The sequence below is a fragment of the Emydura macquarii genome, unplaced genomic scaffold (genome assembly GCF_026122565.2).
Source record: "Emydura macquarii macquarii isolate MOO-44397 ecotype Brisbane River unplaced genomic scaffold, CSIRO-AGI_Emac_v2 contig_967, whole genome shotgun sequence".
In the NCBI taxonomy this organism is placed as follows: Eukaryota; Metazoa; Chordata; order Testudines; family Chelidae; genus Emydura; species Emydura macquarii.
This window is the reverse complement of record NW_027131104.1, coordinates 1,599,726-1,613,306: the sequence shown is the minus strand read 5'-3', so window position 1 is coordinate 1,613,306 and position 13,581 is coordinate 1,599,726. Positions and strand designations below refer to the sequence as shown.

General features: G+C 40.0%; 1 protein-coding gene and 1 long non-coding RNA gene across 5 annotated transcripts in view; one reads left to right on the top strand and one right to left on the bottom strand.

The window, feature by feature from the left end:
- EBF2 (EBF transcription factor 2) overlaps nt 1-13,581 on the top strand; it is a 160,183-nt gene that overhangs the window by 141,940 nt on the left and 4,662 nt on the right. For 2 of the 4 annotated variants that reach the window (XM_067543717.1, XM_067543718.1), the window contains exons 14-15: nt 1,280-1,465; nt 4,582-4,749. In XM_067543717.1, coding sequence (XP_067399818.1) covers nt 1,280-1,465; nt 4,582-4,749 — 354 coding nt within the window. Of the gene's footprint in view, nt 1-1,279; nt 1,466-4,581; nt 4,750-7,168; nt 7,301-8,190; nt 8,326-13,581 lie in introns of those variants that run through there. The other 2 variants (XM_067543719.1, XM_067543720.1) reach the window with 2 other exon arrangements.
- LOC137150056 (uncharacterized) lies at nt 4,605-12,674 on the bottom strand. Its single transcript, XR_010918887.1, has 3 exons — nt 12,192-12,674; nt 10,977-11,089; nt 4,605-4,653 (listed from the first exon to the last, which is right to left on the bottom strand). It is a non-coding gene; the product is annotated as an uncharacterized lncRNA (long non-coding RNA).

Genomic DNA, 13,581 nt, shown 5'->3' with positions numbered 1-13,581 from the left:
TGTTTCTTCTATAATCTTAACTTTGCCCAATTGCATGTATTTATTACTGCTGTTTTCCTTGTTGAATGTGAACCTTACTGTACCATTGTTAGTAATGCATGTCTAAAATACATGCAGCACAGCAGTGCAATCATCAGGGGAGCAATTTAAATTTTTGGAATGTCCTGACTGGAGTGCTTGATTTCTCAGTTTAACACTAGATTCCTGTACTATACAATCTGGGTAGTCTGAATGCATGATTAGTTGGACACAGTGTCCTCCCAGGAGGTGCAAGTCATGTCATATGAATTGATGTCCAGGTATGTCCTGCCAAATGTAATTAGAAAGGTAATTTTCTATAGATCTGCAGTAAAGTCTGACTTAACCTGGATATCATGAAGTATTAATCTCCATAATGTAATGTACAGAAAAACATAATTGCTCGTGTTGATTTGCCATTGCTTTATTAATTTACCTGGACTAACTCAACTAGTAGAATCCACTGATTTCTAAATGGCAACTAACTTAACATTAAATTAGCGTTAGATGAAATTTCTTCATTCAAAAAGTCTTGGGCCTAAAATGAAAATTATCATGAATTTTTTTTTTTTTTTTTTTAAACTTCGTTACTCTTTTTTGGAAACTAAAATTGTGTTCAAAGTGGGAAAAATGGTCCCAAACCTGCTTCTACAGTATTCGCAATCACTGTCCTCTACTAAAGGCAAGATACTGGCCAAGTTGGGCTAATTTTTTCTGACTTACATGGCCAATCTTCTCTCACTCAGAGTGAAACAAAAAGAGGAGGGTATATTCTAAGTTGATTCTATAAATGGCTACATGAATGGTTGTAATTTCTCATTACTCATACATTTTGGTATTTTTGTGGGGTTGTTTTAAACTGGTAATCCATGAATAAATTGGAAAGTATAAACTCGACCCATAAGTTGTAGCAAACCCCAAATAAATCATAAAACCATTACAAGATGAGCTTACTAATTTTTTCCTCAGAACTTAAGGCCCAATTTCAATTTTTAAACAATCAAATCTGATTAGGAAAATACAGACATCCTCAAAAAACATAAAATAAACAAATAAAACAGTGTTTTAGGCTTTGTTTCAGCAAAGCTTTTAAAGACAGGCTTTCAGTCCCATTAAGTCAATGAAACTTGCTGAAGTGTTTTTTTGAATCTGGGTGTAAAAGAGCAATTTCAAGCGATTTCTCTGAGACGGGGGAAATAGCCGAAAGAAAAGTTTCAGGCCCTATTCATTGACTCACTGTGAAATGTTGAAATTTTTTTAGGTTATATCCGTAATACAAGCAGCATCTCCCCCCGAGGTTACTCTTCCAGTTCAACACCTCAGCAGTCTAATTATAGCACCTCCAGTAATAGCATGAATGGCTACAGCAACGTCCCAATGTCTAACCTGGGAGTTCCCAGCTCACCCGGATTCATTAATGGCTCTCCAACAGGATCTCCCTACGGAAGTAAGTGCACACCTCGTTTGTAGCTGACTTTTTTTTTTTTTTTTTTTGCTTAACCCATGCATGGATCAAATTTTGCACTTATGGTGTCTTTCAACTGAGGCTCTCAAGGTCTTTTACAAACTTTTGTCAGAGGCATCAAAGACTTAATAAATTGTTATCCTCCCCATCTCAAAGTTACCATCAGAACTGTCCCTCTTACTGGTGGTCTCAGCAGAGGCCAAAGGCTCCCTTATAAATAAGTCTTACATAATGTAATAGGAAAGGATCACATTTTTACAAATTATGTTTTTATCCCTGTTCCTTTATTCCATAATAAGATGGCAGTAAAACACCTCTTGTAATTATTATGAGATGCTTTAGGTTTTTGGAGTAATTTCTGTGAGACTGTCTAAGACTCCAGGTATTTCAGCTGGGACTTTGAAAGGAGCCTAAGTGAGTTATTCATCCAAACCACAGTAAAGATATGCCTTCACTGCGGAGGGTGATGGCAGTTCATGTAGACATAGCCAAGCTAGCCCTTTGGCCAGCCTGGGCTGAAAATATTTTTCGATGCCATCCCATCCAGGCAGCCAATCAACAGAGCAAAAAACCAAAGGCCAGTGCCACAGGAACATGGTGTTCCATGGAAATCAGTGTCCAGGGTGATAGCCCCCAGCACAAGCCCTGAGCTTCAGAAGTTCCCACCAATCCAGGCGGGCTTGATGATGATGATGAAGTGCGTGCTTCTGCAGCTTCACTGCTCCAGTGCTTGAGTGACCTTAGATAGGTTTTCTTGAGTTACCACCACAACCCATCATTGCCATGTAGAGTGGAGTTAAACACCTAATTTCCTTGGGCAACATTAAAAATCCCAGCCTTCATCCCTGTTAAATTCTAAGAGTTGAATGGGCTATGAAAGGTAAACTAAACTAACCTCTTGCTCCTTGAGGTTTCCTCCAAACAGGATTGGGGCATGGTGGAGCTTATATTACCATTGCCTATACTCTACCTGCTCTGTAATAAACTTCCAGGTATAAAATGAAGACTTCAGTCTCCAGTTCTTTCAAGCCAGTGCTATATTTAATTTTTGAAAAAAAATATATTGCACAGGCTGGCTCTAACCTGAGCCTATAAGTGTATCATTCCAGATAATCATCCCATATCTTGTGTAAGGAAACTAATAATTGCATGTGCTAATACATGAGTGCAATGAAAATATGGTTAATAACATACTTCATGTTCCACAGTATAACCCGATATAAAAAAAATCATGAGTCTGCCATTGCTAATTGTTTGCAGTATCAAATGTTCTTGATTTAATTAAAACTACTTTAGAATTAAACAAGCGAACCCCTTTCTCCATCCACAAAAAAATACCTAAAGCTGAAACTTGCATCTTCTATTGTTTTTGTGCTGGTAGAATTTCAAAATGGCCCAACAGATGTTTTTCAAATTTTTACATACAGCCTCCACTTCCTGGCTGCGTTCTCCGTGCCAAGTTTCAGCTCAGGGGCAGAGAGAATTTTATGGCTGAGTTATAAACCCCTGACAATAGGGGTTTATAATGAAATGCTGACAGAACCCTTAACTAAAGCAAATGTTCTCTTCTCTAAGAAGAATAGATGCGGAGTAAATTCCAGCTGTGAATTTGTGAGCAGGGCCTTGTGTGAAGCAAAGAGGGTGTTTGCTTCACTTTGGTCTTTGCCAAGCTGCAGTTCCACTGATATCTTCAGAAGGCTGAACAAGTAAATCATCAACCATAACATAATCCATGCTGAATTACATGTAAAAGATTCACTTAATCCCCCTGAAAACAATAAATGAATAGAACTGGCAGTAACAGACCTAAATTGAGACAGAGTTCCTGTAGACTTTGATTTTAATCTTGAGCTACGAATGAGTGACAAAGGGTTAGAAGAGAGATTTGGGAGTCAGACCCCACTACTGGCTCTGACACAGACTTTCCCTGTCATTTCCCCATCTGTAAAAATGAAGATGCTCTGTACCTAGCACATAATGGTGGAATGAGTCTTAACAGGCTCCTATTGATTAAAGTGCTTTGAGCACCCAGGCTGAAAATAGCAAAGTATAAAGCATTTTTTCCCTTTATTAAAATCTAGCACAATGGGTGAAATTCTATGGCCTGTGACATGCAGGTCAGAGCATATGCTAATAATGGTCCATTCTGGCCCAGGACTCTATTACACTTTTTGGGCCCTTAATGTCATTGCTGTTTGTGCACATTACTTTTAATGTTACAGCATTGCTCTAAATTCAGGTGGACACAGGGCCTGCTCCTGCTCAGTCAGTGGAAACAGGTTTGGGCCTATCCCATTTTGCAGCATTTTAGATATTACTGGGTTCATTCAAACCTCAGTCCATGCAGACTGACGTTTATCATCCCTTGCCTCACTTTACTGAGATGCAGTTCAGATTGCTTTATTGTGCATATTGTTTATTTCTTGATGGCAACCATACAGCTCTTTCACACTTCCAGGATTAACATAATGTTACAGGGTTTTTTCGAGGGGGAGCCGTGTTTTTAGCCATTAGAGTTTTTAAAATGAAAAATTTTCAGGTGTATGTATTTTTCCCCTTCTCTTCCAGTGGGAAAAACCTAAATGTGTTTAATTTCATTTTGATTAAAATATAAAAAGTTTGCTAAAAATTTCCTTTTTGGGGGGATATTGTTACCATTATTTGACTAGCCCTAAACTGCCTCTATCAACATATCTAGCACCAGATCCTCTGTTTCATACAGCCCAGTGAGTAGAAGAACATTATCCCCTGCAGCTCTTTCATATTAACAGTTCTGGGATATCACCCTGCCTTGGTGACTTACCATTTTTCAGCTGTCTCCTGAAAACATTATTTCACACGCTTCTATTTAATTTTACCTTAGAAAAACGGTGTTTAAAGCATTTTGGGAGATGATTTGTATGAAAGCACTAATATTAAATAACTGCATTATACATATCTAGCAGCTGAGCACATTTAGTTATTGTGTGATAGGAATAGCTTTTTAATCCACACATAACAGAAGCAAGGTGGGAAAACAGTGTATAAACATTGGAGGCTTTTTTCCCTAGCTCTTACCAGTTCCATTTCTGAAGAGGATCACTCTTTTTATTTTGCAGTAATGTCTTCAAGTCCAACAGTTGGCTCCTCCAGCGCTTCTTCCATCCTTCCATTCTCCTCCTCTGTCTTTCCTGCTGTCAAACAGAAGAGTGCCTTTGCTCCTGTCATCAGACCCCAAGGGTCTCCCTCCCCTGCCTGCTCTAGTGGCAATGGAAATGGGTTTAGAGGTAAGAAGTACACAATTGAGTTTCAGCCTGCACATATCCAGCAAGACTCTGTACTGTAGATACGTATAGCAATAATATACTATTACAGCTACTACATCTAATGTACAAATAGGGCTGGTATGATCTCGTGAGTGGTCAGTTCTACAGATTTACACTAGCTAAAGATCTGACTTGTGGTGGTGTTCTACAAAAAGAGCCTAAATTTCTTAAAATGAAATCACAACAGATTAAAGCAGCATGTGGCACCCAGCGCTTTCTGTGTTGTGAGAAATTCACTAATTGTTTTTTTCCCCTACACTGGAGGGAAAGGGGGATGTGTACTGCGGTATCTTAAATTACTGCATTTAAAATATATTTTTAAACCATGTCCAGCCAAGGCCCTGAGAGCTTATGGATGGGATCCCCCTTCCCCCCCTTTACCGTTTTTCTAACGCTAAATAGCACATGAAGAGAGATCCCACTATTGGGCCAGATGCCGAGCTGCTATAAATCAGCATAGTTCCATAGACTTCAAGAAAGTGACACTGATTTCAATGGAGCTATGTTTGACTCACACCAGCTGAGCTGGATCTGGCTCACTAATTGTATTTAAATCCCAGTTCTCTTGAAAACAATGGCTTCTCCCTGGCCGTCAGGGACTTTTAAAATGAAAAATCTGCCCCAGTGCTAATACACAGTTCTATAGGAAGCAGCCAGTTTCTTAAAACTTGCTGCGGCATTTAGGCTCATGCAGGGAATTGAGCCCTACAGTGCAGTTACAGCCTTTTTAAAGGTGATCTGCAAAACCACTATGAACACGGAGATAAGCATGGAAAGCTGTCCTACATTCCTTTCTTAATGGGCTGTGGGGGGAGGCATGAGGCACACAAACACACTCCAGCTCATCATAAAAAAAATTATAGGTCCTGTGAAGCGATCTGGCTCCTTCAGGGTTCATTAGAGATACCCTAGAAAGCACGACTCTTGGACTTCAACCACACCAAGAGTCCGTGGCAATTCCAAAATGAGCCATATAGAATGCACCTGTGTGGGTGCATTATTAATCCCTACCTAGGCCACAGGGAGCTCACATAAGTTTCATAAAATAATCACACACCTTATGTGCGTCAGACAAAAATCATTATTTTTTAAAGTTAACTTATAAAAGTGGGGTATAGCTGTTCAAAAAAAAAAAAAAAAAAAAAAAAAATCACCACTTGAGAGGTTTCCTGCCTTTAATACAGCTCTGTATGAAGCAAGTTAGTTTCAATGCAATTACCAGAATGATATCTGGGTCTTCAGATAAACAGAAAGAGATGAGGACATTTCATTAAGAGGGAGAAAAGAATACAGATAAGTTGTTGTTTCTCTCCCAGTCTGTTTAAAAAGGGGGCGAAAGGATTTGAAGTAATTGCCTGAATAGTAGGTAAGTAAGGCTTTATCTACACAGAAGTTGTATCCATTTAAAAATCAGTCTATGGACGCTCTTAAATTAGTTTGAGTGCATCAGATCAATTTAAGTCACTCTTTAAATTGATTTAGCAATAGAGCAGTGTAATTTGCTTATATGGCTAACTATATCAGTTTTTAAAAAGTTGTAGGGCTTCTCCACACAAGAAATTTGCACTGGTTTAATTTAGGGTGTGAATTTAAACTGATCTAATTAAATTAGTGCAAATCTTTATGTAGACATTTTTATTTTGGTTTAAGAGTGGGCTTTTAGTTTATTTTAAACCTGTTCCCAATAGACTGAAATAACACAACTTTGCACCAGTTTTAGCAAAATCGGTTTAAAAAGCCTTAGGGCTTGTCTACATTGTAGTGCAGTGTGGACTACAGGGGTATGATAGAGCATGTTGCACTCTTAACAGCTCCATCTAGATTTAAAAGGTATCTAAGTTCATGTTGATGTAGTCCTGTATGAAATGGGACTACACAAACCTTTTGGTAAATTGATCCAACTTGTGTATAGACAAGACTTCATTTAAGGAAATCCCCATATATGTTGTGAGCTACTCAGAATTGTGATTGTCCCACTCACCCTTTGTGGCTATGTATAGAGTAGTTAAAAAAAAAAAAAAAAAAAAAAAGTGTGTGTAAAACAAATCAAACTCCTCAAAACAGCCAACCTCAATTTGAAACACCACTTTACAGCTGAACTAGGCACCGACATCTTACAATTGTGTTAAGCTAGTAGGTGTCGACCCAAGCTGCCTCAAAGTAGCTAACTCCATTTTTACAACACATTTTTTCCTAGTCTAGATATCCCGTCTGTCTTGTCTATTTAGATTGGAAGCTCGGTTACACTTTGCAAACTATTTAAAAATGGAACCTTAATATAAAGGGTTAATAAATCAATTGTTAATTCAACAGCTTGCTCATAACCATCCATCCATAACTCATTCTGCTCAATATCTAAGATGCTTATTCCATCTATTAGCCCTTCACAGGTGAAAGCTTATTAGAATGTGAGACCAGAAGCTCTTTGGGTTGGGATGCCCTCTCTCTCATCCTTGGTCTACATGCACTTTGTACAAGTCCTACCGTGGCTGCAGTTATAGCAATAAAAGGCACTTTAAAGTGGCATAGCTTATTGCCTTTCCATGTGGTAATAACTCTTAGGGTATAAAGCACAAATGCAACTGGGTCTTCACCATGGAGCTGTGCATTTAAACAAGCTCTCACTATGTGTATGTACAAGGCCGGGCACAAGAAGTCCCCATAGGCATTACTGTAAATACTAACATCAAGACATAGTTAAATTTTCAGAAAAGGGTAGAAAAGCTACCTCTCACTCATGCCATCATCCAGCAATGAGACGTTAGTTGCCCACACCCAGGATCCTTAGGCCTGATCTAGAGACATATTTTGTACCAATTTAACTATTTCAGTTAGGGATGTGATTTTTTTGGTTTAACCAAACTATTTAAAAATGGACACAGCTTTTAAGGTGGGCACAGTTTTCTAAAGGTTTCTGTCTACCACTATATATCTTAAGTATACTTAAATGTAGACTATACTGGTTTCAAATCAATACAATGAAAGTAGTGCTAAAACCTGCGTATAGATGAGCTCTCAGAGGACGTTGGCTATGGTGCAATGCCAGGGCATTGCAATGGAGATTTCTAATCCTCTGCTGCTTCAGCACAGTAACTCCATTTAAGAAGCCTCATTGGGACCCTCCTGTTGACTTTTTGGCCACGTATGTCTGTCGACACCGTTGGAATGTTAATTTGGAAATTAGGCTATGTGTCTGGATCCTTTCCAAAACAAGTTCCCCCTGGGCAGGGCTCCTTTATCAACATTATTTTAGGGCTTGCCTAGACTGAGATAAAAAGTATATTTTTAACCATGTTTAAGGCATTCTAAAACCCTAGTGTAGACAGGGCAAGTTGGACTCTAAGATGTGTTAGGTGGTGGATGTAAAGCCAAGATGTTTGAAAAATGTACATTTTCTCATAGCATGGGAGTGCTCTTAGAGGAGCCTGATCCAGCCCCCTTTCGGTGCCGTTCTTTTCATCAGCAGCTTCAGTGGATTTTGGATCAGGCCCATGGAGTTGAAGTATACAGCCTAGCACTGAAATAGTCCAATATAGATTCTATTCCCAGCTCTGATATTGGGCAAATTATTTGACCTTGTATCCCAGTTTCCCATCTGTAAACTGAGGATAATACTTAACGTCCCTCACAAGGATTTTTGTGAGAGTTCATGGAGGGCTTGTCTACATAGGAGCTATTCCTGATTCTCTGTTTGGATGTTCTTACTCCAGAATTAATCAGTAATAACTACTGAGCTTTAAATTCACACCCTACATTAATTCCAATTGACTTCTCAGTGCAGACAAAGCCTGAGTGTCTGTAATGCAGCTTGGCAAAAGTTTCCCATTGATGCAGCTCCACCCACACCTGTCAGCTAAATTCCTTTGAGATCTGGACCTTAGTCCTCACACTGGCCCAGTTTACACCAGTGTTAGCAACGGTGGGACATTTTTGCCACTCACGTGGATAAGGCCTTTGTGATCCTTGGATAGAAGCGGCTAGAGAAGACAAAGTATTGTTTTGCAAAGCAGATGTAAAAAGCATGCCATACCTTAAGGAGTGAGGGTAGAGAGGAATCCCACATGCCTTTTGACTCTCAGCTTCGTGTTGTACAACACATCCACGCCATGTGGGGATACCCTCAGATAACCCCATCCTGTGCCATGTGTTCCTGCTTACATCTTTCCCCTGCCATCTGCTATACATTCTCATTATATAACAGGACATGAGGGGAGGAACAAGCAGCCGTCCATACTGAACACCATCCAACTTTATACACACTCCAAATTGATAGCAGGCGATCCTGCTCTGAACAATTGCATGCTGATTTCATGTCATACGTCAAGCTAGTTTAAAAGCGGCACAGGGAAGATATAATGTGACGTGACATAAGATGGCATGATGAGTACACAAATGCTTAATCATCTCATGCAGATGTAAGGCAGCTGATGGGAAAGCAAGAAAATTGGAAACTGCTGGAACACTGACTTCCCAGATTACTATTGGCCAGCTCAGGACATTTCAATAGAAAAAAGGCAAGCTTCGTTCTGATGAACGGCAGGCAAACCTCAGAAGATCAGTTGTTCAGTAAACCCCCAGGACTCTAGGAAATCCACAGGGTATTAAAGTCTTGTCTTCAGTTTGGAATAGCCCCAACTCAGTCATCAGCATAGCTAAGATGCGTCCCTAGGAGCACAGAAAGACTTTTGGTAGGTGGCACCCACTAGGGTTGACCCCACCTTGAAGATGAAGTGATTTTCCCAGGGTTGCAGAGCTGGGAATGAAACTCAAGTCTCCTGATTAGTCTAGTGCCCTATCCATTGGACCACTCTGCTTTTTCCAGACTTGCCCCTTGTCTACACTCAGGGCGATGAAGTGACACAGATCGTAAACTCTTTGGGGTCATTTTGCACAGTGTCTTCTCGCACAAGGGTGACCTGGTGCAGGCTTCAAGACCACCAGAATATACATGTTAATTAATAAAACACCTCTGGCTGACTTGTGGCTGTTCCTAAGCAAAGACAATGCCTGAAGTATGTTAAAAGTTACCTGCAAAGATTTGTTTAAAGATTGGGTTCATACTCCTTTCTTGTTTCCTCAGGATGTTTAAAGACAGCCTGAAAGATTTTTGTCAAAGGTGCAGACTTTCTGCATGTTCTTTAACATTTTAAATTTAGGGAGCTGTAAGTATATTTCGCTAGCTTCTTGCCATGCCCAAGCTGCTGTGGCTTCACTGCTATTTCCAGCGAGCTAGCACAGGTATGCCTACAGCTGCTGCACTCATACCTCCCACTTGCAGTGCAGACATACTCTAAAAGACTGGTCAGTTTTCTAGGGATGGATGGTAGCAATTGCAGTGCCACTGTGGGTCCACAGGCAAAAGCCAGTCCTTACTAATCCTAACTACCGCCCTCATCACGTATCCTGGTCAAGGGAGTGGCAGGTCCCAAGAAGACAAGCTCTAGGGTGGAGGCCTGAGTGGCTGCAGAAGAGGAATGATAGGCAATACCTTTGCATTAGCTTAGTTAAACTGATGCAAATCCTGATGTAGATGTGCTTATTTTGGTTTGGTATAAGGCCGTTCCTAATTGATTTAGGCTTATTGCAGTTTAGCTTGTCTTCAACTGAAATAAAAGCATCCATGCAGCCTTTTGCGATAGCTAAACAAAATTGGTTTTAAAAAAAAATCACACCGTTATTAAATTGGTGCAGATCTCCATGTAGACAAGGCCAAGTTAACTTACTTATTTCTCCTCCTTCCCTTAGGTCTCCAGGGGCTTCTTTAGACTGGGAAAATGGCATGGTGATTTAAAAACACCACTTTCTCAACACTAGCTGCTAATACAGCCCTGTTTATAAATGTGTTAGCTGGTCCTGGTGAGATTCTCAGGGTTGACCACACCCACTTAACTAGGGCTGGTCAAAAATTTGCCATCAAAACCGCTGTCATGGAAAATTGGGGTTTTGACAGAATACAGTTTTTCTACAAACAGTGTCTGCTTACCATGGAAAATTTCATTATCGTTCTGAAAAACCAAACATCCACAAATGTAAATGTTTTGGCCAACCATTTTCCATTTGGAAATGCCATAGCAGTGCCCCTTGCCTCCATGGGCCAAGCTCTCCAGCTGGACTACACCTCCCATGCTGCACTGCGATGGCTCAGCTGTCGGGGAGAGTGTGCAACGTAATCCACAAAGCTTTCCTACCTTAACCTCTGCATTCTAACGCCTTTTACAGAGCAGCAGCTGGTGTAACTCATTGGTGTTCAGTGTGGTCCTAGTCGTCTCTCCTTATCACTTGATTAGTTACACAAGGCAGCCTGCAGCAATTAAAGGAGAGAGAGAATTAAATGGCACAATTGTTTTTATAAAAAACCCACCCCACATTTCAGTTTAATACAAACATCTTCATGGTTTTAACACAGACTTAAATTTAGCATTTGTCATCCATCATCCCATCTGTATTCCTGGCAGCCATAGCAAGCTTTCTGTTTTTGTACTGAAACCCATTAGTGAGGCCACAGCTGATCAAGTACTGGCTTTTGTGCTACATTCAGCCACGGAGGTCCTGTAGAGTAGAGCCTACACTCTGTTACTATACAGAGAAATGTTATTTCCACATACCTCACTCTAATTTGGTGGGAACAGCAATTTTCTGTCCATGTGAAACTATCATAAACTCACTCATATGTGCAGCCTTTAATACTGTGTTTTGCTAAAAGGCAGTGCCACATATCTGACATGTGCTGGACAAACAGAAGCCAATAGGGCCGCATCTTGCATTATCAACATTCTAGTCAATATCCTGCCCTCAGATCATAACATATTGTGCACTTAGCCCCCGAGGACTGCCAACAAGGGCTTAAACGATTTGCCAGACTGGGGCTTAATTCCTGCACAACTTTTACCGTACACAAGTTAGAGGCTGTGTTGGTCCTTTTGTTATAGCAGAAGATTAGGAGCTGCATTCTTATGCCAGTTACAGAACAATAGCATTTCATTTTCTTTTGCAAGTTGCAGAGGTTTTGAAAGGGTACAAAAGGAAAACTGGACAAAGTAAAATGCTAGGCATCTTCCATTCTAGGGCAAAAGGAGGAAAAACAAAAAATTGTCAATATAGTTGTTTGTGATGAAAAATGGGAAAATTAAACACACGAAAATCCTGAAAGTTTCTTTGTAAAAAAACAAGTTATTTCTCATTGAAAAAAGTTTTGAATGAAAAATTACAAGCAGCTCTATGGCGAGCGAATGGGCCTGATTTTCAGAGATTCTGACTGCTCCCATTGACATCAGCTGGAACTGCAGGCTGCTCAGAAAAATAAGGCCCAATAGTTTTAAGGTTAAACCCTCTTATCACCATGTAAGCCAACACATGACTTGAATTCTCAGTCTTCCTTGGGGTAGGAAGTGCTGTAAGCTTACCACTCAGAATAGCTATCCACTGTTGAAATGGAAGCCACCTTCTCTCGCCTCCATGAAGCAACATGAGGGAAAAGGCATCTGATGATGCATGTCGTCTTGTTCCTGACGAATCTAAGTGTAACTTCCTTTGATTAAGCCAGACATTTTAATTTGACAAAACACAGTTTTGACTTCTTATCCCAAAACGGCTATTGCATTGACACTACATTTGTTTAACTCTAGTTAAAGAGATTCCTGAAAAATAGCAACCCTACTCATATTTAAATTACAGCATTTGTTGTTTCATAGCTACAGTGCAAAAGAAAATATCCCCAAACCTGAGGTTTAAATTATCTGCAACTCTAAGTGAAAGACAAGACCTTTCCTAGAGGGAAACAAATATTAAAGAGGTGAGGATGTAGGGTGTTAGTAAAGGAGAAGGGGAGATATCTGACAACTTGTGAGACCTTGGACTACTTAGATCAGGCTGTGATGAATCTTACATTGGCCAGGCAGCCTTGTCAAAAAGTTACCATGCTAACGGAAAAGAAGCTGGGGGGGGAGAAGGGAGGATAAAAAAGTTTCATCTTTAAATAAAAATAAAAGTAAACATGTATATCACTTCCAAAAAATTATGTTGGAAGAATGTTGAAGTTGCAAAATCAGGCACCCAAAAATTAAAAAGTGCCAGAATTAAGGTTGCCTGGGCAACTGGTCAAGGTCCCCCACCTGTCTGTCCCCCATCCATCTGCCCCCATTCTTCTCTGCAACAGCACCCCCTATACCCCAACTCTTGTCCCCCTTGACTCTGATTTTCAGAGGTGATGAACACTGATAACTCGTTGACTTAACTGAGTGCTTAGCCCTTCTGAAATATCAGGTCCATAATATGGGTCTCAGTACACATGGCTACACACACTTATTTTCAGATGCCAAGCGATTGTAGGTGCCCAACATGGTATATACCTTACAGGGATCTCAAGATGGCCATCTAAAAATCACCCTTTGTTTTTGAAAATCTGGCTCACTGTATGTAGAGTTGGTGTGTGTGGGTACATTAACATTGCATCATGCCCATTTAAAAATTCTTCCTAGCCTGCTAGGTGAATTCCATGAGTAACAATGAGGTCTTTTCCCTACAAGGCAGGAAAAATTTTAAGGTTGCATTGCTGTTGTGTCTATATTATTATTAATTACATACACAGAAGGAGAGCCTATCACCATGGCATCTGGGTTGTTCTCTGTGTTTGATTCATATATATATATATATATGAAATTCTCCAATCTTGTGACAATTTTAATAAAGTGTTTCAGTTGATAATTGCAAGCTGTCAAGGCTAATACAATAAGGCTCATCTCTAATTCTTTTTCCATTTCCCTGCAAGAAAAAAAAAACCCTCTGGGATAATGA